General features: G+C 44.0%; 1 protein-coding gene across 1 annotated transcript in view; it reads right to left on the minus strand.

The window, feature by feature from the left end:
- The window catches only part of LOC144681106 (collagen alpha-1(IX) chain-like), a 68,561-nt gene that overhangs the window by 36,935 nt on the left and 7,810 nt on the right, over positions 1–23,816 (minus strand). The window contains exons 3-4 of the mRNA XM_078542838.1: positions 12,074–12,154; positions 10,144–10,276 (exon numbers count right to left, since the gene is read on the minus strand). Of these exons, the coding sequence (XP_078398964.1) occupies positions 10,144–10,276; positions 12,074–12,154 (214 nt within the window). The remainder of the gene's footprint in view (positions 1–10,143; positions 10,277–12,073; positions 12,155–23,816) is intronic.

A 23,816-nucleotide genomic window follows, 5' to 3' on the forward strand; every position in this document is an offset into this window, starting at 1 on the left:
CACCCCGACTACCCACAGCTACCACCCCGATCCGACTATCCCCCAACCTGACTATCCCGATCTCCCCAACAACCTGACCCCCGCCCCCCAACTACCCCCGACCCAACTACCCCACCTGATCTCTTTGACTGCCCTAACCCCCTGACCCACCCTATCCCCTCACCCACCCAATCACCTTACCCCCTTATTCACCCACCAGCCACCCCAACCCCTCAGCCACCCACCTGCTCCCCACCCACCTACCTGTCATTGCACTCCATCACCCACCCATCTGCCATTCCACCCCCTCATCCATCCACCTATCATCCTACCCACTCACCCATCTTCCACCCTACCCCCTCACCCACTTGCCTCATACACTTACCTGCTCTCCGTAGCTTTTCAAAGTGGCTTTGGGACGTTTAAATTCTCTACATACCGGTATAGAACAGCTAGTGCCATAGAAGGGGGGAATGGCTTCCACAACGATTCTCTCCACTGCTCCCTGTGAGGATAGCTGCAATGCCTGAGTTTGGAAGGATCCTCCATTGGAAGATGGGGCCCGAAAATCGTAGAAAGATAAGTAGGTAACACTTTGGTCGATCAGAAGTTCTGGGCCCAATTGAAGGGCATAGGCATTCACAAAGGGAATCACGTGGGCTAGTGGTGAGGCGCAGAAATGCCGAGGCCACACCCATAGGTGCTGAGAATAGCAGTTCTGAGGTCATGTTGTTTATTTGGGGGACTTATGAATTCTTGGATGTGTTCCAGCTTTTACAATAGGACTTGTGAATTATGCTTTTAAAATGGATAATGGGAGGAGTGGATGGGCAGGTACAGGGGAGTTGGGGAATGGGGTGGGTGTTAATTGTTCACTAAGTTTACTTTTAAGTACATCTTGAGGCTTTGCCAATACAGCTTCTGTTGTTAATCTTTTTCATCCCAGCTCCTACACCTGTGATCAAAAAGTATGAGTATCGTGGAGTAAATTTCTATGTAAGATCGGGGTATCTAAACCAAGTCTCCAACAATGGGCTCAGTGTTGGAGGAATCTATGGAAGTGTCCGGGAATATATACCTGTCCTCAGAAATTTCCAGATGAGTGCCACTCATGTACGCGCATCAGGACTTCCTGAGATGCAACAGCAGCCAAGGTCTGAAGGTTCACTGAAAATTCCATCAGAGATTCCAGCTCTACATTTTATCTCTCCCATCAAAATGCAGAACTTCAAAAGGACTCTGTAATTTTGATGCAGCCACTAGTCAATTATCATAGACAATTGGCAGGATTTATAAAACCAGGGCTAGAATTTTATAGGCCCCCGCCAATGAGTTTGCAAGTGGAGGGACCTGCAATATTCTCCACTGGCCCTCCTGCCACCTATCCACCCAAATCCGATCTGTCTGAAATTTTACAGGGGTTGGGCGAGGCCTAGGGGAACCCACTTGCCTTTGCCCCAGTTAAGGCCCTTAAGTGGCCAATTAATAGCTGCTTCCTGCCCGGCTGCAATTTTAAGGTCGGTGGGAGGAGGTCAAGGACTGGTAGGAAGCCCAGCAAGTTACCCTGCTCGGTACTTGGGCAGGAAAGGTTGGGGGGGTTGGCAATGTGGCATTTCCAGGTGTCTCCTACCTCCTCTGGTCTTTCAGGCTCTTCCAGACTGCAACGCCCAAGACCAGAGTCTCTGCACTCACTGTGTAAGGGGAAAGAGATCAGAGGAATGCTGACTAGTTTGAGGCTTATTGAACTGAAATGGAGCCAGTTACTGCAACCAAGAGGAGAGTCCTCTTGAACTACAAGCGCCCAGCAAACAAAATCTCTATGCTCTCATAGCTGCCAGAATCAAGTCTCAGCAGAGAGCTTGGCACTGGGCCAGTCAATACTGGTTGAAACTCTGAAACAGTTTACAATCTGGGGATGCAGAGGGATATATGAAGGAATCAAGAAAGCTGCAGGTCCGGCAGCAACCAAATCAGCTCCCTTGAAAACAAAGATGGGGATGATCATCACTGAACCTAGCAAGCAGATGGGAAGTTGGGTAGAGCACTATCTTGAATTCTACGCAATGGAGAATGTTGTCACTGAAGAGGCTCTGGGCACCATTCCAGCCTTTCCTGTCATGGAGGAGCTGGACAGCAAGCCCACCACAGTAGAGCTCAACAAGGCTGTCCAGTATTGACCAACCAGTATTGATCATCTTGCCAGTAGTAAAACCCCAGGAAATGATGGCATTCCACCTGCAGTCCTCAGAAGTGGAAAACCAGCACTGCTGCAGCATCTCCATGAACTTTTGTATCTCTGCTGGAAGGAATGATTTGTGCCTCAAGATGGGTGTAATGCAAATATAGTGACTTTGTACAAAAACAGAGGGGATCGCAGTGACTGCAACTATGACTGAGGCATCTCCTTGTTAAGTATTGTGGGGAAGGTCTTTACTCGCGTTGCTCTGTTCAGATTGCAGACCCTGGCATTTCGTTATCTACCCTGATCTCAGTATAGCTTCAGAATTGACAGATCGACAGTTAACATAAGAAAATAAGAAATAGGAGTAGGCCATTCGGCCCCTCAAGCCTGCTCCGCCAATCAATAAGATCATGGCTGATCTGATGTGGCCTTAACTCCACTTTCCTGTCTGCCCCCTTGACTCCCTTGTCAATCAAAAACCTGTCGAACTCATCCTTGAATATCTTCAATGGTACACCCTCCACTGCGCACCGGTTGGGGGGGTGGAATTCCAAAGATTAATGACCCTCAGAGAAGACATTCCTCCTCATCTCCATCTTAAATGGGAAAACCCTAATTTTTAAACTGTGTCCCCTAGTTCTAGATTCCCCCACCAGTAGGAAACATCCTCTCAGCATTTACCCTGTCAAGGCTTCTCAGAATCTTATGTTTCAATAAGATCACCTGTCATTCTTCTAAACACCAATGAGTATAGGCCTAACCTGTTCAACTTTCCTAAGACACCCCCTTCATCCCAGCCTAATGAATCTTCTCTGAATTGCCTCTTTCTTGTTGTAGCTGCATGTTGACTTTTTGTGATTCATGTACAAGGACACCCAGATCCCTCTGTACTGCAGCATTCTGCAGTCTCTCTCCATTTAAATATTCTACATTTCTATTCCTCCTGCCAAAACGCACAACCTCACATTTTCCTACATTATACTCCATCTGCAATTTTTTTGCCCACTCACTTCACCCATCTATATTCTTTTGCAGACACTTTGTATCCACCTCACATCTTGTTTTCCTACCTATCTTCATATTGTCAGCAAATTTGGCTACAATACAGTCAGTCCCTTCATTCAAGTCATCAATGTGGATCAGTTAAGGCCCCAGCACTGATCCCTGCAGCACTGCACTGGCTACAGTTGGCCAACCTGAAAATGACCCATTTATCCTGGCTCTGTTTCCTGTTAGTTAGCCAATCCTCTATCCATGCTAATATATCATCCCCAACACCATATACTTTTATCTTGTGCAGTAACCTTCTAAGTATCACCTTATGAAATGCCTTTTGGAAATCGAAATACATTACATCTACTGGTTCCCCTTTATCCACCCTGCTTCTTACCTCCTCAAAGAGGTAATCATGATTTGCCTTTCACAAAATCATGTTGACTGCCTGATTGTAATATGATTTTCTAAATGTCCTGCTGCTACCTATTTAATAATAGATTCTAGCATTTTCTCAGTGGAAAATAACTGGCCTATAGTTTCCTGCTCTCTGTCTCTTTCCTTGAATGGTAGTGTTACATTTGCAGTTTTCTAATCCGCTGAGATCTTTCTGGAATCTAGGGAATTTTGGAAGATTACAACAAATGCATCCACAATCTCTGCAACCACTTCTTTTAAGGCCCTAGGATTCAGGCCATCAGGTCCAGGGGACCTGTCAGCCTTTAGTCCCATTAGTTTTCCCAATATTTTTTCAATAGTGATTGTAATTGTTCTAAGTTCCACCTTCCTTTTTGCCTCTTGATTTTCAACTATTCTTTGGATACTTTTTGTGCTTTCTCTAATAAAGATAGATACAAAATACTTGTTCAAAGTCTCTGCCATTTTCTTGTTTCCCATTATTAATTCCCCAGTCTCACCTTTTAAGGGACCAACGATCACTTTAGCTACTCTTTTCCTTTTTATATACTTGTAGAAGGGTTCATTGTCTGTTTTTATATTTCTTGCCAGTTTTCTCTCATTTATCCATCTTTTTTTTTAGTCATCCTTTGCTGGTTTCTAAAACTTTCCTATTCTTCTGGGCTACCACTAATCTTTGCAGCATTGCACAGTGTTTCTTTCAATTTGATACCATCCTTAACTTCCTTGGTTAGCCATAGATGGTGCATCCTTCTGGTACTGTCTTTCTTCCTCAATGGAATATATCTTCGTTGAGAAATATCTTTGTTGAGAAGATATGAAATATCTTCATAAATGTCTGCCATTGCTTCTCTACAATCTCACCTTTTAGCCCATTTTCTCATTCCATTTTAGCCAACTCTGTCTTCATACCCTTGTATTGCCTTTATTTAAGTTTAAGACATGAGTTAAGGAATCTTTTCTCATTCTCAAACTGAATGTGAAATTCTATCATGCCATGATCACTCTTGCCTAGAGGATCCTTTACTATGAGGTTTTTAATCAATCCTGTCTCATTACACGTTATTGGGTACAAAATAGCCTAGTTCCTAATAGGCTCCAGATTATATTGTTCTAAGAAACTGTCCCAAATACACTCTAGGAGCTCATTTTCCAGGCTACCATTGCCAATTTGATTCGTCCAATAGATATGAAGATTAAAGTCACCCTCGATTATTGCAGTAGCTTTCTTGCAAGCCCTGATTATTTCTTGTTGTATGCTCTGTCCTACTGTGTAGCTACCATTAGGGGGCTTATAAACTACTCCAAGTAGTGACTTCTTTCCTTTGCTATTTTTTTTATCTCCATCCAAACTGATTCTACATTTTGACCTTTTGAACCACGATCATTTCTCATAACTATACTGATCTTATCCATTATTAACAGAGCTACCCCACCTCCTTTTTCCTTTCTTCCTGTCCTTCCAAAATGTCAAATACCCTTGAATATTCAGGTCTCAGCCTTGGCCACCTTGCAACCATGTCGCTGTTATAGCTATCATACTGTACTCATTTATTTCTATTTGTGCTATCAATTAATCACATGATTTTCTCACCTCAGCAATTATAGGTTAAGTGCTGAGAACAGCACAGACCATTCTACCTTGCCTTCACAGGCCACACCATGGCCTTCGACCTTGTGAGCAGAGACAGATTCTTTAAACTTCTGTGGAAAACAGGCTGCCTACCTAGACTCCTGAGCATCATTTCTTCATCAGTTACATTGAAGCATCATGGGAAGCTTTCAAGATCAGCAGTGGGGTAAAGCAGGGCTGTGTCCTGGCACCAACTCTCTTTGGCAAATTTTTCTTCATGCTGCTATTGTACACTTTCAGTGACTCAAATGAGGGCGTCTATCTGCATGCCAGAGCTGTTCAACTTGGCAAGACTGCACACCAAGACCAAAGTGCGTAATGCCTTAGTTTGAGTTGCTGTTTGTTGATGACACCGCGCTGGCATCCCATACTGAATTTCACTTGCGACAGCTTGTAGATCAGTTCCCCTGGGCACGCAAGGAGTTTGGGCTGATAATCAATGTCAGGAAAACCAAAGTTATGGCCAGGATGTAGAGACCCCACCTTCCATCAACATCAATAGCCTCACTCTAGAGGATGTCAACAGCTTCACATACCTTGGATCAACAATTACCAGCAACCTGTCCCTTGATGCCAAAATCAGCACCAGGATTGCCAAGGCTGCAGCTGTCATGTCAAAATTGAGAAGTTGAATGTAGATCAACAGCAAACAAACCAAAAATACAAAGCTTCGCATGTGCCAGGCTTGTATTCTCGGCATCCTCCTTTAAGGCATGGACAACTTATGCAAGCCAAGAAAAGTAGCTGAACAGTTTCCACCTGCGCTGCCTCAGACAAATACTGGGCAGCTCCTGCCAAGACAGAGTGCCAAACATGGACTTTAGCAAGACTTTTGATAAGGTCCCTCATGGCAGACTGGTCAAGAAAGTAAGAGCCCATGGGATCCAAGGCAAAGTGGCACGTTGGATCCAAAATTGGCTGAGGGACAGGAAGCAGAGGGTGATGGCGGAGGGATGTTTCTGTGACTGGAAGTCTGTTCCCAGTGGGGTTCCGCAGGGCTCGGTGCTGGGGCCCTTGCTGTTTGTGGTGTACATAAATGATTTGGACTTAAATGTAGGGGGTATGATCAAGAGGTTTGCAAATGATACGAAAATTGGTAGGGTGGTAAATAGTGAGGAGGATAGCTGTAAACCGCAGGAGGATATCAATGGAGTGGTCAGGTGGACAGGGCAGCGGCAAATGGAATTCAACCTGGAAAAGTGCGAGAAAATGCACTTGGGGGATGGCTGACAAGGCAAGGGATTATCCTATGAATGGTAGGACCCTGGAAAGTACAGATGATCAGGGAGACCTTGGTGTGCATATCCACAGATCCCTGAAGGTAGCAGAGTAGGTAGATATGGTGGTTAAGAAGACATATGGGATACTTGCCTTTATTAGCCGAGGCATAGAATACAAGAGCAGGGAGGTTATGCTGGAACTGTATAAAACACTGGTTAGGCCACAATTGGAGTAGTACGTGCAGTTCTGGTCACCACATTATAGGAAGGGTGTGATTGCACTGGAGAGGGTGCAGAGGAGATTTACCAGGATGCTGCCTGGGCTGGAGGGTCTGAGCTATGAGGAAAGATTGGATAGGCTGGGGTTATTTTCCTTGGCACAGCAAAGGTTGAGAGGGGACCTGATAGAGACGTATAAGATAATGAGGGGCATAGATAGGGTGGATAGGAAGGCACTTTTTCCATTAGAAGAGGAGTCAATATCCAAGGGGCATAGATTGAAGGTAAGGGGTAGAAGGCTAAGAGGGGAGTTGAGAAGACATTTTTTCACCCAGGGTGAGTAGGGGCAGAAGGGTATTGGTGAAGAGGACTGAAAGGTGCTGCTGAGAAGGACTGAAGGGTATTGGTGAGAAGGACTGAGGGTATTGGTGAGAAGGACTGAGGGTATTGATGAGAAGGACTGAGGGTATTGGTGAGAGGACTGAGGGTATTGGTGAGAAGGACTGAAGGGTATTGGTGAGAGGACTGTGGGGTATTGTTGAGAGGACTGAAGGGTATTGTTGAGGAGGACTTAGGGTATTGGTGAAAAGGACTGAAGGGTATTGGTGAGAAGGACTGAAGGGTATTGGTGAGAGGACTGAAGGGTATTGGTGAGAGGACTGAAGGGTATTGGTGAGAATGACTGAAGGATATTGGTGAAAAGGACTGAAAGGTATTGGTGAAAAGGACTGAAGGGTATTGGTGAAAAGGACTGAAGGGTATTGGTGAAAACGACTGAAGGATATTGGTGAAAAGGACTGAAAGGTATTGGTGAGAGGACTGAAGGGTATTGGTGAGAAGGACTGAAGGATATTGGTGAGAGGACTGAAGGGTATTGGTGAAATGTCAGGAAAGTGGATGCCCAGTTTAATCAAAGGACAAGTTTTCCTGTGCACAAGAGCTTTTTATGGTTTTAAATTACTGCACTTCTTTTCAGTTCATTTGCAGGACTATCTCAAAATATAACTAAGAATAGAGTTACTTTTCAAATATTACTTCTTACTTTTAAAATCAAAATCTTAAAAAGCAGATTATCTGATCCTTATCACATTGTTGATTGTGGGAGCTTGCTGTGTGCTATTGGCTGCCATGTTTTCTACAATACAACAGTGACTACACCCCAAAAGCCCTTCATTGGCTGTAAAGCACTTTGGCACATCCTGAGTTTGTGAAAGAATCTATATTAGTTCAACTTTTTCTTATTTTTTTAAAAAGGTTTTTGTTATCATTTCATCCTGTTTTTCTTCTGGGCTGGCCAACATTTATCCCTCAGCTAACCTCAAAATGCAGATGACCTCGTATTTTATTTAATTGCCAATTGTGGGAGCTTGCTGTGCACAAATTGACTCAGGAGTTTTCTGCATTCCAACAGTGTTTACGCTCCAAAAGTACTTCATGGCTGTGGAACGCTTTGAAATGTCCTAAGATTATGAAAGGTACTGTAGAAATGCAATTCTTTCTTTCCCATTTACAAGTCACTTAACCATTTGTTTTATTGACTGCTCCTTGTTAAACCTAATGATTTTTCATTGGTTAATTGTGAAAGAAATGCTTCCCTGTAACCTTTGCCAGTTACGATTTTACCTTGTTGTGCAACTATCTCACAAACACAAGGTGGCGATGTTTCACTAAATATTTAATGCAGTGGCTGTCTCCAAATTTACATTTTCCAACCAGTTCAGATGTCATTTCATCGATCAGGCTTTTTCTTAGCCTGGCCATTCACTGCACCACTCCTCCACCCTTCCACCCTCTCATCATCCCTCCTTTCCCAAGTATTTTATCCGTATTTACTTATCATAAGAAAAAAATTGCAAATATCGGAAATCTAAACTATGAAGAGAAAGTGCTGGAAATACATTCCAACTCCGCATTCAAAGGATCATCCTCCGCCATTTCCGTCAACTCCAGCATGATGCCACCACCAAACACATCTTCCCTTCACCCCCCCGGTCGGCATTCCGTAGGAACCATTCCCTCCGGGACACCCTGGTCCACGCCCCCATCACCCCCTACACCTCAACCCCCTCCCACGGCACCTTCCCGTGCAATCGCAGAAGGTGTAACACCTGCCCCTTTACTTGCCCCCTCCTCACTATCCAAGGCCCCAAACATTCCTTTCAGGTGAAGCAGTGCTTCACTTGCACTTCCCTCAATTTGGTCTACTGCATTCACTGCTCCCAATGCGGTCTCCTCTCCTTTGGAGAGACCAAACGCAGACTGGGTGACCGCTTTGTGGAACACCTTCGGTCTGTCTGTAAGCTTGACCCAGACCTTCCTGTCGCTTGTCATTTCAACACACCACCCTGCTCTCATGCCCACATGTCCGTCCTTGGCCCACTGCAATGTTCCAGTGAAGAATAACGCAAACTGGAGGACCAGCACCTCATCTTCCGACTAGGCACTTTACAGCCTTCCAGACTTAACATTGAGTTCAACAACTTCAGATCATGAACTCTCTCCTCCATCCTCACCCCTTTTTTGATCCCCTTTTTTCAAATATTCATTTAGTTTTTATCTATATATTTTTTTCCCACCTATTTCTATTATTATTTTTAAAATTTATTTCCATTCATTGTTTTATCCCCACCTTTTAGCCTATTTTGATCCTTGCTCCCACACCATCCCCTCCCCCCACCCCACCCCCACTAGGGCCATCTGTCACTTGCTCATTCTGCTTTCTACTCATTATGTCACCATTAGCACCTCCTCTAGCCAGTATCACCACCATCAACACCCCTTCGACCTTTTGTTTATGACATCTTTTGCAATCTCTCCTTTGCCTCCACCTATCACTGGCCCTCTATCCAGCTTCACCTGTCCCATCCCCCTTATACAGTATATTTTTCACCACATTTTTACTTCTCTTTAGTTCTGAAGAAGCGTCATACGGACTCGAAACGTTAACTCTGTCTTTCTCTCCACAGATTCTGTCAGACCTGCTGAGTTTTTCCAGCAATTTTTGTTTTTGTTAGAAATACATTAACCTCTTTAAGGAGAACAGATAGGCTAACATACAAACAGGAGGAGGCCATTCATCCTCTCGAGTCTGTTCCACCATTCAGTTAGATCCAGTTTTATCTGTACCTCACCTCCATTTACCCGAATCCCTCGATGCCCTCCTATACCCATCAGGCGTGAACTCTAATTCAGAGCAATTCCAGCTCTGACAAGCAGTCAAGACATTAAGCTGACCTTTCATGCGCACTTGTGACAGCATATGTAAATCAGCATCTATAAAAGGGTAAATGTTACAAGTGCACATGGCAGCAGAAAGCTTTGTGCGCGAGGAGTGCATAGTGGGACTTAGTTAATCAGGAGCATGAGTTCATTAATCCTGCTAGAACAGTGATAACAAAAGAGAGAATAAATTCCACTCTTAATGTGAAATTCTAAAAAATTGACTGATTTGCAAAAATTGTATTAGTTTATTTATTAAATGTTATTTTATTTTGATGTACCTGGTTGGAACTGTGAAGTTTACTTCTTGGTTGAGTTTGTAAGCCACTTGTAAAGGAGTGGATCCCACCGCCTTGTAAATGCCACTCTCAGGGGGCGCCGTGTCTAACCGAAACTGTGAAATTATATCAAACACTGCAACAAACAAATGTTTTCAAACTTACTAGAAAATAGCGTGAGCTTACAAATAATGGGGGGCAATTTTCAACTTGGCAGCCTGGACAATCACACAGTGGGGCAGACCCCAGGACCCTGCCTTACTTTCCACTGAAATCGATGCGATGAAAATGGGGCAGTTATAGAACCTGCCCCTAAAGCAGGCAGGCAACCTCCTCAGTTCCGAAGAAGAGGCACATTTGACTTGAAACGTTAACTCTGTTTCTCTGTCCACAGATGCTGCCAGACCTGCTGAGTTTTTCCAGCATTTTCTGCTTTTATTACAGGCAACCTCCTCCACCAGGTAGCCACCCAGGCAGTGAAGCTTAAAATTGCCCCCAAAATCCTCACATCAGTGATCGCATTTTCATTCGCCAGTTCTCTAACTACTTCCAGTATTTTGAATTATTAACCTTACAGTGGGAAGCAATTAATAGATAGAAACAAAAAAAGCAGTTTTAATAATGAGAAATGAAAGAAAGAAAAAACTTGCATTTATAGAGCACCTTTCACAACCACAGGATATCCCAAAGGATATTATAACCAAGAAAGTACTTCTTGAAGTGTAGCCACTGTTATAATGTAGGAAACAGCAAGTTTCCACATAAAAAGCAATGTGATAAAGAGCAGCTAATCTGTGTTTGAGTAAAGCTGGTTGAGGATAACACTGGCCAGCACACCAGGGGGAATTCCTCTGCTCTTCTTCGAATAGCGCTATGGGGTCTTTTGTGTCCACCTGAGAGGATAGTTGAGGCCTCGGGTTTAATGTCTCATCTGAAAAATGTCACCTCCAATGTTGAGAATGCTCCTGTGAAGCTCCTCTCTCAGTATTGCACTGGATTATGTGCTCAAGCTAAGTCGTGTTTGAACCTACAGCCTTCTGACTCAAGAAGCAAGACTGAGATGGCTGACACATGGGACAAGCCCATGACCACACTATTTAAATTAGAAGAAGATCACCTGGATAGATACTTTGAATAAAGAGTACTTGTGCTAGTATGTCTTTTGACATTAAGTCTGTTCTGACTGTTTGGACTAGGAAGTGCACTGTGAACAAGTGGAGATTATCTTTACTTCAAAATGCCTCAATTTCAAAATACTCCTTATTTTCAAATTTCTCCATGGCCTCATCCCTCCCTATCTCTGTAATCTCCTTCAGCTTCATACCCCTCCAAGACATCTGAGCTCCTCTAATTCTGGCCTCTTCCGCATCCCCAATGTTAATCATTCCATCATTAGTGGTCATCCATCTTTAATTAGCCATAGATCACGAGGGGCTGTAGGCATCTCTCTTTGTTCACTGCAATTCTGTGCACCACTCCCATTCCTCCCTCTGTCCAGTTTCTGATGTTGTCCATCCATGTAGGTCCTTCTCCAACCCAGCCTGTTGTTTCCTGATGTTTCACCTTCTATTGTCTCCAACACCAGGCTCTCACCCCGCCTCTTCGGTGGTCATACTGTCTCAACTTAAACTGGGCCCTCTTTGACCAAACTTTTGGTCACCTGTCCTAATAGCTCCTTATGTGACTCAGTGTGATACTTTGTTTGATATTCATTCTTATGAAGTACCTTGATACATTTCACTGGAGTAAAAGGTGCGATATAAATGCAAGTTATTGTTGTTTATTATAAGTGAGACCTGTTTCCATAGTAGTAAGGGGTTTTACCTTTTAACTATTTACATAAACAGGCTACAGACATGTTCTTTCAAACAGTGAAACATACAGTGACACAGCGGGTGGGGGGCGGAAAATCCCGTCCACAGTATGCACTGACCTGGTAAATCATCTTGCTCGAAGTCAATCTGAGGACATGAACTGCCTTCATCAATCTCAGAGGCAGAATCCACGTTACCTTCTAGAAAAACATAAGTCAGTTAATGTCCAATTCTTTTCATTCTCCATTTCAGACAAACTAAACAAGCTAACAGGAAAGTGAGAGGCCATGAGTTAAGTTCCTCATATTTTCCGTAGTGATTCATATTTATAAAATTTACGAACAGTCTGACAGAAGTCGGAAACATTCTCTATGTAAGTGTACTCATAGGAAGGATAAAGGTCTTTCAGATTACCTCAAAAGGTCTATAAGCCAAAATGACATCAGTTACTAACGAGAACGATACAGTAATTGTATAGCTGTGTTGGAGGGCCAGGTCACACGAACCCTGGGTGAGTGAGCTCACAAGGTGAATATCATTAGGCTGAATTTTCATTTCAAGGTCAGGACCCCAACATCAGGTTCATTTCAGGGTCGTGACCCTGCTCCATGTCAGCACTTGATGACCGACGCAATTTTCAAAAAGACGGCAAGTTAATGGCCCAATTGGGAGCAGCAGACAAGGTGAGGAGGTAGGAGTTGGGTCCGGTGGGCTCATTTTAAAGGGTAAACAGCAGTCATTATTGTAGTCACCAGTTTATCTCAGAATGGAAGTGTGAGGAGAGCAACGGGCCAGCAGCAGTCAGGTGAGGTGACAGTGACTGCCCTTGATATCAAGACCGCATTTGACTGAGTGTGGCATCAAGGGGCCCTAGTAACACTGGAGTCAATGGGAATCAGGGGGAAAACTCTCCACTGGTTGGAATCATACCTCACACAAAGGAAGATGGTTGTGGTTGTTGGAGGTCAGTCATTTCAGCTCCAGGACATCACTGCAGGAGCTCCTCAGGGTGGTGTCCTCGGCCCAACCATCTTCAGCTGCTTCATCAATGACCTTCCTTCCATCATAAGGCCAGAAGTGGGGATGTTCGCTGATGATTGGACAATGTTCAGCACCATTAGCAACTCCTCAGATACTGAAGCAGTCCATGTCCAAATGCAGCAAGACCTGGGCAATATCCAAGTAAATATACATGTGGCAAGTAAATTTCGCGCCACACAAGTGCCAGGCAATGACCACCACCAACAAGAGAGAATCTGACCATCGCCCCTTGATGTTCAACGGCATTACCATCACTGAATCCCCCACTATCAACATCCTGAGGGGTTACCATTGACCAGAAACTGAACTGGACTAGCCATATAAATACTGTAGCTACAAGAGCAGATCAGAGATTGGGAATCCTGCGACGTGTAACTCACCTCCTGACTCCCAAAGCCTGTCCACCATCTACAAGGCACAAGTCAGGAGTGTGATGGAATACTCCCCACTTGCCTGGATGAGTGTAGCTCCCAAAACACTCAAGAAGCTTGATACCAACCAGGACAATGCAGCCCATTTGATTGGCACCCCATCCACAAACATTCACTCCCTCCACCACCGACACACAGTGGCAGCAGTATGCAACATCTACAAGATTCACTGCAGGTATTCACCAAGTTTCCTTAGACAGCACCTTCCAAATCCACGACCGCTGCCATCTAGAAGGACAAGGGCAACAGATACATGGGAACATCACCACCTGGAAGTTCCCCTCCAAGTCACACACCATCCTGACTTGGAAATATATCATCGTTCCTTCACTGTCGCTGGGTCAAAATCCTGGAACTCCTTTACTAACAGCACTGTGGATGTACCTACACCACATGGACTACAGCGATTCAAGAAGGCAGCTCACCATCACCTTCTCAAGGGCAATTAGGGATGGGCAATAAATGCTGGCCTAGCCAGCGATGTCCACATCCCATGAATGAATAAAAAAAAGGTTCTTATGGACCATATTTTCCAGACATCTCCCTTAAGATGCTTTCAGAGATGTTGGCTGCTGGGCAGAGCTTTCATTTCTGGAAAGCAGCAGGAGAAGGCCAACCAGCCAGAAGAAACAGGCATAGCTGGAGGTGCTTCATGAAGTGAGCAGCTGCAGCATTGGCAGCAGGGCATGGGTACAATGCCAGAAGCAATTTGATGACCTTCTGAGAGCTGGAAGTGCAACAATGCAAGATCCCTAGTTCTGTAGTCAGTAGTACACCTGAGAGCTGAGCAAACTGATTGCGTGTAGTGCTGAGGAACATTGGAAATCTGTCTGCCAGGAATACTAATGAGTCATTGGGAAAGCTCACAACACAAGTTCTGGTGGAGAACATGGTGAAGGCAGTGAAATCATGTGTGTTTGACCCGCTGGGGGTGGCAGAGGAGGGAACCAAGGTCTTAAATCTCTCACTCTTTACTTTCCAGGAGAAAAGAGCCCAGGGAAAGGGCCCGTTCAGGCGATGGAGTGCAACATCCAGCTATGTCAATGTCCATGGAGAGGAGGAGGAGGCCTTTCACATTACCAGGGTGGCAGCACATCAGGAAGTTGGTGATGGCAAGATGGGATTTCATCAAAGACAAGGTGAAAGGATCTTCCCATCTCCAGAGGACAGAGATGGAATCCCTTCTCCTCAGTTTGTTCCTATACATCGAATGGGCAGTGGCAGCTCTGTGGATGCAGCTGCTGACAGAGATGAGCTTTACTAACCAAAAGTTTATGTCTCCCATAGAATGAGTTGTGGAGGGGGAGCTAACACGTGACAGAGTGACATCATCAACTTCTCCAACGCAGGAAGATGCATCCGAGCCAGCAACATTCCATCAGTCAAGTATACCCTCCGCCGATACAGATATACTCACCTCTGTGAGGCCTCGCGAGAGTTTACAACAGGTGGCAGGGTCACCAACAATCCATGGAGGAGGTGAGAGAGGCAGAGACAGCTGTGGGCAGCTCCCCTCAGTGGGTGGAGGACAGGCATACCATGCTTAGCTGGGTGGAGGTGCAGTGCAGGTAAGCAAGCAAGATGGATATCTCAGAAGCAACAGTGGGAGATGTGTGCCTAAATATCAGAGTCCCCTGAGGCAGTGTAGAGTCATGGGAGGGGTCCATCTGTGACACATGTCCCCACAAGTCTTAGGCACATGAGCACCTGAGCTCCTCTATGGCCAACCTCATAGAGAGTTAAAAGCAGCATCACTCTGAGCAGATGCAACGTCAGTGCACTGACATGTACAGAATGTACAATGGACAGTTTGGGATGTAAGAGTGCAGAATAGGAAAGGACAGTGCAAGTCACTCATAGTGAGTTCAGAAGTGATTCTTGTGTCAGATTAGAGTAAGAGCATCTGATAGTGCAAGATGGAGATCTCACAGTAGTAATTCCAAAAGACAAGTTGGAGCTGTAGCTTGAATAGATTAGACAATGAAAAGAGGGCTACAGAACAGCCTCGGAATAGAACTAGAAGCAGACGTCCTCAGGATCGTGAAGTTTGGTGGCTGCCAATAAACCTGAGGATAATCTAATAAGAGAGACAAAACCAAAGGAATTAGATGGTTGGAGAGAGTTTGGGGTTTATTCTGTGATACCGCATGGTGGTTAACCTGCTTTGTCACATTGGCAGATTTGTAGTGAACAAGTCCTCGGAGATGAGACTTATTAGGCTAAAGTGAGGCTAGTTACTAGGGCTTTTGAAGAGTGGCACAGATGTTAGAGTGGACTCTCTCACAGCTGGAAAAATAATCTTGAAAATCTTTTTGGCTCTTTCAGCCAAATATTCATGAGAATGCAGATCAATCACTATAAAAGCCATCTTTTTTCAGATTGATACTTTTCAGAGTGAAGTGTTTCTGAAACCTCCTCTCAGAAGGAAAACCATGGAAATAAAAAATAAATAAAATGGGTCTATTGCCTGAATGATGCTTCCAGGGTGTGATATTTTTTGGTGATGCTTCCTGACAGGTATTCTGGTGCAGCTGAATTCATATTATTTCTGATGAGCAAGAATGGGAACTGTTGTCCTTTAGCTTGGGAAGCTAAGAAAATAAAAAGGGTTGTTAAAAGTACTTTGGCTGCTGAAACACTTGTTCTTGTGACGAGAGTGAATGAGGGATTTTATTTGTCAAGCATTTTAAGTAAGATTCTGTACAATGGGTATACCAAAGATTGTATATCCATTGAATGTTTTGTAGATAATTATCCACTGTGGGATAATATGCAGTCTATAAAAAGTGTGAGTGCTGAAAAGGTTACAGATCGACCTTGCTGGCTTGTAAAATTAAAAGGGTGGATGCAAATTATCCACTGTCTGTTTCACGAAAAAAGTGTGTGGATGAAGACAGGGGTGCTGGGGTGGGGGCAGCTCGCAGTCTAATTATTTGAACATAATGTGGAAGTCTTTCAATTTAATTTGTCCTTAGTGTTCATACTAAGTCCATTTTCTATTTAAAGGGAGGGAAAGGAATCTGTTAGTTGTATATTAATTGTGTTTAATTGCATGCAGGTGGTGGGCATGAACTAGGGATTCACTTGTGCCCCTATAAACAGGAACAGGATGACACTGTGGCTGAGGGTTAGGAGGTGCTTGCTTGTAATGTATATCTCTGTGAATAAATGGTTATATAAGTGTGTAAAGATTGGCTTCTGTTTTATCCTTCATCAACTAACTTTCTGGACAGTAACATTCCAAACTATACTTACATTTCACATTAAAACAGAGTGTATGTGTACCATCCCAATGCTATACTTGACCAATAAAAAAGCCTAGTGTGTATGTTATTGCAAAATAAGTAATCCTAACAGAAGAATTGAGAAATCTATGGTAAAAGCAAAAAACTGCGGATGCTGGAAATCCAAAACAAAAACAAAAATACCTGGAAAAACTCAGCAAGTCTGGCAAAATTCCCTCAATTTAGTCTACTGCATTCGTTGCTCCCAATGCGGTTTCCTCTACATTGGAGAGACCAAACGCAGACTGGGTGACCACTTTGCAGAACACCTTCGGCCTGTCCGCAAGCATTACCCAGACCTCCCTGTCGCTTGCCATTTCAACGCTCCACCCTACTCACATGCCCACATGTCCGTTTTTGTTTGAGAAATCTATGGGTATGGTAGTCTAGTGGTAACAGTACTAGACTTGAAACCCAAGATCTTGAGTTCCTAACCTTGCCATGTCAGATTGTGAAATTAATTTAATACATCTGTTAATTAGTAGGTTGGCACCATAAGATGTCACCAGATTATAAAAACTCATCTGGTTCACAAATGATCCTTAGGGTTATTTCCCATCAGGTCCGCATTGCCTGCTTGGACCTAGGTGTGACTTCAATATCACACTGTATAGATAATTCTTAATGAGGACAGGGGTGCTAGGGTGGGGGCAGCTCGCACCTTCGGTCTGTCCGCAAGCTTGACCCAGACCTTCCTGCCGCTTGCCATTTCAACACTCCACCCTGCTCTCATGCCCACATGTCCGTCCTTGGCCTGCTGAAATGTTCCAGTGAAGCTCAATGCAAACTGGAGGAACAGCACCTCATCTTCTGATTAGGCACTTTACAGCCTTCCAGACTTAACATTGAGCTCAACAGCTTCAGATCATCCTCACCCCTTTTTGATCCCCCATTTTTCCAATATTTATTTTTTAATGTTTATATATATTTTTTTTCCCACCTATTTCTATTAATATTTTTTAAATTTATTTCCATTCATTGTTTTATCCCCACCTTTTAGCCTATTTTGATTTTTTTCCCAAACCATCCCCTCCCCCCACCCCACCCCCACTAGAGCCATCTGTCACTTGCTCATTCTGCTTTCTACTCTTAATGTCACCATTAGCACCTCCTTTAGCCTGTGTCACCACCATCAACACCCCTTCGACCTTTTGTTTATGACATCTTTTGCAATCTCTCCTTTGCCTCCACCTATCATTGGCCTTCTATCCAGCTTCACCTGTCTCATCCCCTTTAACAGTATATATTTCACCACATTTCTACTTCTCTTCAGTCCTGAAGAAGTCATGCGGACTTGAAACATTAACTCTGTCTTTCTCTCCACAGATGCTGTTAGACCTGCTGAATTTTTCCAGCAATTTTTGTTTTTGTTTCAGATTTCCAGCATCCACAGTATTTTGCTTTTAATTCTTAATGTACCCTGAGTAAGCAGAGATGGGCAATAAATACTGCCTAGCTTGTCAATACCACTAACACCCAAAAAATAAATTATATAAAGGATGAAGTGGCTTATAATGCAGGGCATGGACAAGACTGAAAAACAGAAAGAGGAGCCAAGGTCAACCTGAAGATAGAGATGGCACTGGAGCATGTTAGGTTTGCCTATGAACTAAGAAGGAAAAAGCGAACATGATAAAGAGACCCTTCCCTTTCTGAGACCCAAGGCAAGTATGAAGTTGCATGATGTACCTTGATTTCAACACAGTGATAAAATAGGGAATAGAAGTTTCTTTGATGGCATTTTTAGAGCTTTGAAAGAATGACAGGTAAGCTTAAAGAACTCTAAGCATACTAGTACTGGTAAAAGGAGAAAGAAACAAATTATGATGCACAAGTGAAGAGAAAAATGAGACGGAGATTGGAGGCCAGACATGAGACAGCAACAACAACAACTTGTATTTATATAGCATCTTCAACACACTAAAGTGTCCCAAGGTGCTTCACAGGAGCAATTATCAAACAAATATGAAACTGAGCCACAAAAGGTGATATTAGGCTAAAAGTTTGGTCAAAGAGGTAGGTTTTAAGGAGTGTCTTAAAGGAGGAGAGAGAGGTAGAGAAACTGAGAGTTTAGGGAGCGAATTCCAGTGATTAAGGCCGAGGCAACTGAAGGCATGACGACCAATGGTGGAGCGATTAAAATACTGGATATTCAAGAGCTAGAATTAGAGGAGCATAGCTTTCTCAGAGAATTGTGGGGCTGGAGGAGATTACAGAGATAGGGAGGAGTGAAGCCATGGAGGGATTTAAAAACTGGGATGAGAATTTTAAAATCAAGATGCTGCTTAACTGGGAACGAATGTAGGTCAGCAAGAACAAGGGTGCTGGAAAAATATTGCGAATGCTGGAGATCTGAATTATCAACAGAAAATGCTGGAAATACTCAGCGAACATCTATTAGATGACAAGCTTTATCTAGTATCCGAGCCAAGAATTCTGGAGAGCTGTTGGACAATGCAGAACAGAATTCAGATCTTGGGCAGACTTGAACATTACAAGAAGGGGAGCAAAAAAAAAGTATTTGTCATGAAAGAGTTTGTTGGAGGCAGTTTTGGCAATTGACATTTGTGATCAGTAGAGACAGTGAGACCAAAGGGAGAATTTTCTCCCCATCGTGCAGGCTTGGTGGGAACAGGCTGCGATCGGCTGCGCGCCATCATTTTATGTGGCGGGCCAATTAAGGCCCACCCAGTGCGATGCATACCTGGAAGCGCTTAGCGCTACCTGTGCGGACTGGGGGGAGGAGGGGGAGTTGGGGCCTGCACTCTTTCGCACATGCGCGCAAAAGAGTGTAGAAATCTCCCTGAGTCACATGAACTGGGATTTGTTTATGTATTTCAATAAATATTTTTATTTAATTTATAAAGCCTTCATGAAACCTCATCCCGCCCGTGAATGAGGTTTCATGATAAATGTGAAGGCCACCGGGGCTCTTCGCCTGTTCACCAACCTTAAGGTTGGACGGGCAGCCCTGTTAATTGTTTCAATTGGTTGTTAAATGGCCTTAATAGGCCTTTGACAGTTGGCAGACGCACAGCTGACTTCGGTGCACGCCTGCCGAACTGAAGATCGGAATGACGCATGGTGACGTTGAGCAGGTCGGCGAGTGGGGCCCGTCCCCGCACGCCGACCAGAAGATTTAGGCCCAAGAACTAGGTGGAAATGGACTTAAATTGAAGCAATCCTGAATAAGAGTTTCCACAAAAGAGCATTGATCTGAAACATTAGGACAATTTTTCAAGCACTTTGGGAGTGAGCACAGGTAGGGGCACAGATTGAAGAGGATGTTCCTGGAGGGCGTCCCTGGATCGCAACGCCTTTTCAAAGTGAGGGCAGGTGTCGGGAACCCACTCACATCCAATTATCAGCCAGTTAAGCTCCTTGACGAGTTTGTTAACGGGAGGGCGAGAATGGAATTTTCAATAGGTTCAGAATGGTGAGAAGTGAAAGTTTATTTTCATGTAGTGAAAATCATGGGACCTGGGGGACATTGTGCCAGACCTTGCGCGTCACCTCTCATTTGGCCATTTGGCCATTTGGCCACTTTTGTGAGCATTCAGGGTGCTGGTCCTCCAATGTGCTGCCTCCTCTCTTCAGCAAGGCATCATCAGGGCCCATCATGGCTGCCATCTACCTTTGTCGCTCATGCTCTATAGGCAGCTCCTGCCTCTTGGAGATGTTCAGAAACACTGATTGGGCACCGAGCTCCACCTCAGTTAGGGTATTTACATTTAAAAATAGCATCACGTGAACGGCACAGGGTCAGGACCCAGAGATTATCCGGGCTTCCAGTGCCCAGCCCTGAATTGAAAATCAAGCCTGTTAACTCTGTTTCTTTCTCCACAGATGCTGCCCGAGCTGCTGAGTATTTCCAGCATTTTATGTTTATATTTCAAATTTCCAGCAACTGCAGTATTTTGCGATATTTGCAGTACGAATAAGGGGTGGAAGTTGTGGATTGGACTTGTGATAGCTTGAAGTGATGTTTTTTGAAGAACTAAAAGAAACAAGACTTTCACTGCCACATCAAAGGGCATGGGGAGGTCACCGCATAGTGATTCAGTCAGTCAGTCAAGAAGCTGTGATGACAATGGACATGCAATCTTAAGGAAACTGATGAAAGGAGAGTGGAATCACCAGCAAAATAATAAGGTTAAATGAAGACTGCAGGTGATCATTGAGATGAAGGAGGAATACAGTGACAGAGTGGACAGGTCCTAGAAACTCTGAAATTAGTAGATAAAGAGTCAAGGATGAGCCATCAACTGCATTGCAGATAGAGTAAATTGAGAGGAAATTAGGCAACCATGGGCTAACATCGGTGAGATGCCATCTAATGATAACTTAAACAAGTGGATAACGTTAAAGGCTATTAAAAGCTATTGACAGGTCCAAAGTTCCAGGGAATAGACAACATGAATAGACAACACAATATCTTAAAAAACATTATGTGCATCAGTTGATAGCACTCTCCCCTCTGTATCACAAGGTTCCAGGTTCAAGTCCCGCTCCAGGACATAAGCAGAAAAATCCAGGCTGACACTCTAATACAGTACTAAAGGAGTGCTGCACTGTCTTCTGGATGAGATGTGAAACTGAGGTCCTGCCTGCCCTCTCAGATGGATGTAAAAGATCCCATGACACTATTTCAAAGAAGAGCAGGGTAGTTACTCCCAGTGTTCTAGACAATGTTATCCTTCAATCAACATCACAAAAACAGATTATCTGGTAATTATTACATTGCTGTTTGTGGGAGCTTGCTGTGCACAAATTGGCTGCTGTGTTTCCTACATTACTTCAAAAGTACTTCACTGGCTGTAAAATACTTTGAGACATCCAGTGGTCATGCAAGGTGCTATATAAATGCAAGTCATGCTTTCTTTTTGATCATTGATTAAGCCAGGATTTTGCAGGGGTTGGATAATTTGAGAATTAATAGCAATTTTCATACGTTTTCAAAATATGAGTAAGGCTTGACCAGGTCAAAGAACAAGATTTATCGTTAAAATTGGAAAACTTAACAAATTTTACCTGCCTAGGCAGCAAAAGTATATGCCTTGTAATTTGTTTCATTGCTGTAGATTGCACTGTAACCACCTGTCAGTCTAAGTCCATCAAACTCCTCCTAACTAGCAGCCATCTCCAGCCAAGAGCTTCCAGATCATCCTCTCATCACAGAAGCAGCACGACTGGCAGATCACAGGCGCCCAAACTTGTGAGAAGAAACATGTCAAGAGATTAAAACATGGTGAGTATTACTGTTAACTCAGAAATCTAAGAGAACCTTTCTAAAGACCAGGTCAGTGGAAAGATTTCACTGGAGGTTGAAGTGGGAAGGGGTTTCCTCACACACTATCATCCTCACACACTATCAATGTACTTTAGTCAACAGTGGCCCGGTTGGGGGGGGGGGGGGCGTGGTCATGCCCTCATCATGTCACACATTGAAGCTTTTGTTGTTGAGCACTGAGAATGTTATGTCACCCATTGTACTTACGTACAAAGAGCTGGTGAGTTGCGGCTGGTCGTGAAGTTACCACGATGCTGAGACAGCAGCAATAGACACGGACCGCCCTGGAACCCAAAAATACAATCCTAAATCCAAGTGTGCAATCAGCTTTGTAAATGATACAATAACGCTAATACTTTAACTCCAAACTTTACCACAACCCTAAAATCCCAAATTAAGTACTTTTTTTTTCGAAGTTAGTGTCTCTTGGAACAGTGACTCTCCTCCAGCCCCCAACCTTCCCAGATGCCCACACATTTAATCCAGCCTCTTGTGCATCTCTGATTTTTATAACTCTGGAATTCCCTCCCTAAACTCTTGGCCTCACTCTCCTCCTTTTAACCTGCCTCTTTGACCAAGCTTTTGATCACCTGTCTCTTTTTGTGGAGGGGTGTTAAATTTTATTGCACATTGCCTCTGAAGCGTCTTGGGATCTCTCATTACATTGAAGGTGTTGCAGAAATATAAGGGTTTTTTTTCAGATCCTTATTCTTAATGTATTTCCAGCTTTCGAACCTGTCCTTCACGTTTCTCTTCCTGCTACTTCACTGAGTGTAAATAAGGGATGGTCCCAAATTATTCTAAAGCTGTAAAAATGTCAGCATTAAGTTTGTCTGACGGTAGTTTTCCTACCAGCCGTATGACCGTCTGATTGTCCTCATCTTCTCTAACAGGCTTGTTGAAATTTGGCCTTTGAAATAAATTCCATGCAATTTCCTCCTGATGTCCAGCTCTGGAAGTCCTTGATCATTTCATGCAGAGAGCACGGGGGATAATCGATGGACAACTGTGATCCGCACCAGCACCGAGCCAAGTTCTTGTTGAGGCTGGCTGTCCTGACTGCCTTACATCTGCTGCATTTTCACTTGCTGAACTCGGCGCTCCTCAAGCTCGCTTCGGGAACCCTTAGGTTGTTCCCATTACAAATGGACCTCGTCAAATCGAGTGAGAGTGTGAACGGAGCTGAGAGAATGGGACCAATGAGGCTCTCTCTCGTTTGCAATTCTGCCCAACAATTGCCAAGTCCAGACTTTGAGAAGGAAACTGTGAAATAATGCAGCCCGCGTCGCTGTAACTCTTGACGAGATTTGTCCTGTTTAATTTTTTTTATCTATCTAATATATGGGGCAGAATTTTATGGCCCCTCGCGGCGGGGGTGGGACCGTAAAATCCTGCTGGCATAAAATTCCCATCTCGGAGTTTGAGGCGATGGCAGATTCTTGGAACTTTCAAAAAATGATTGATTTTGATGAAATTAGAAGGAAAGACTTGCGTTTATATAGCACCTTTCACAACCTCAGGATGTCCCAAAGCACTTTACAGCCAATGAAGTCATTTTGAAGTGTAGTGGCTGTTGTAATGTATGAAGTCTGGGTGGTCCCACCTGTTGCCACACCTCCAACATCTCCCAGTCCTCTGCTGGAGAGGAGGCTGTGTCCCACAGGATATGTGTGATGCAAACACTATCACGTTATACAAGAGCTAAGGCGATCACGGGGATCGCAACAAGTACCAGTGTTACTGGGAAGGCCTTTGTCGGAGTTATTCTAAGGAGGCTCCGCTGACTAGCCAACAGAATATACGCAGAGGCACAATG

The sequence above is a fragment of the Cetorhinus maximus genome, chromosome 5 (assembly GCF_964194155.1).
Source record: "Cetorhinus maximus chromosome 5, sCetMax3.hap1.1, whole genome shotgun sequence".
Classification (NCBI taxonomy): Eukaryota; Metazoa; Chordata; class Chondrichthyes; order Lamniformes; family Cetorhinidae; genus Cetorhinus; species Cetorhinus maximus.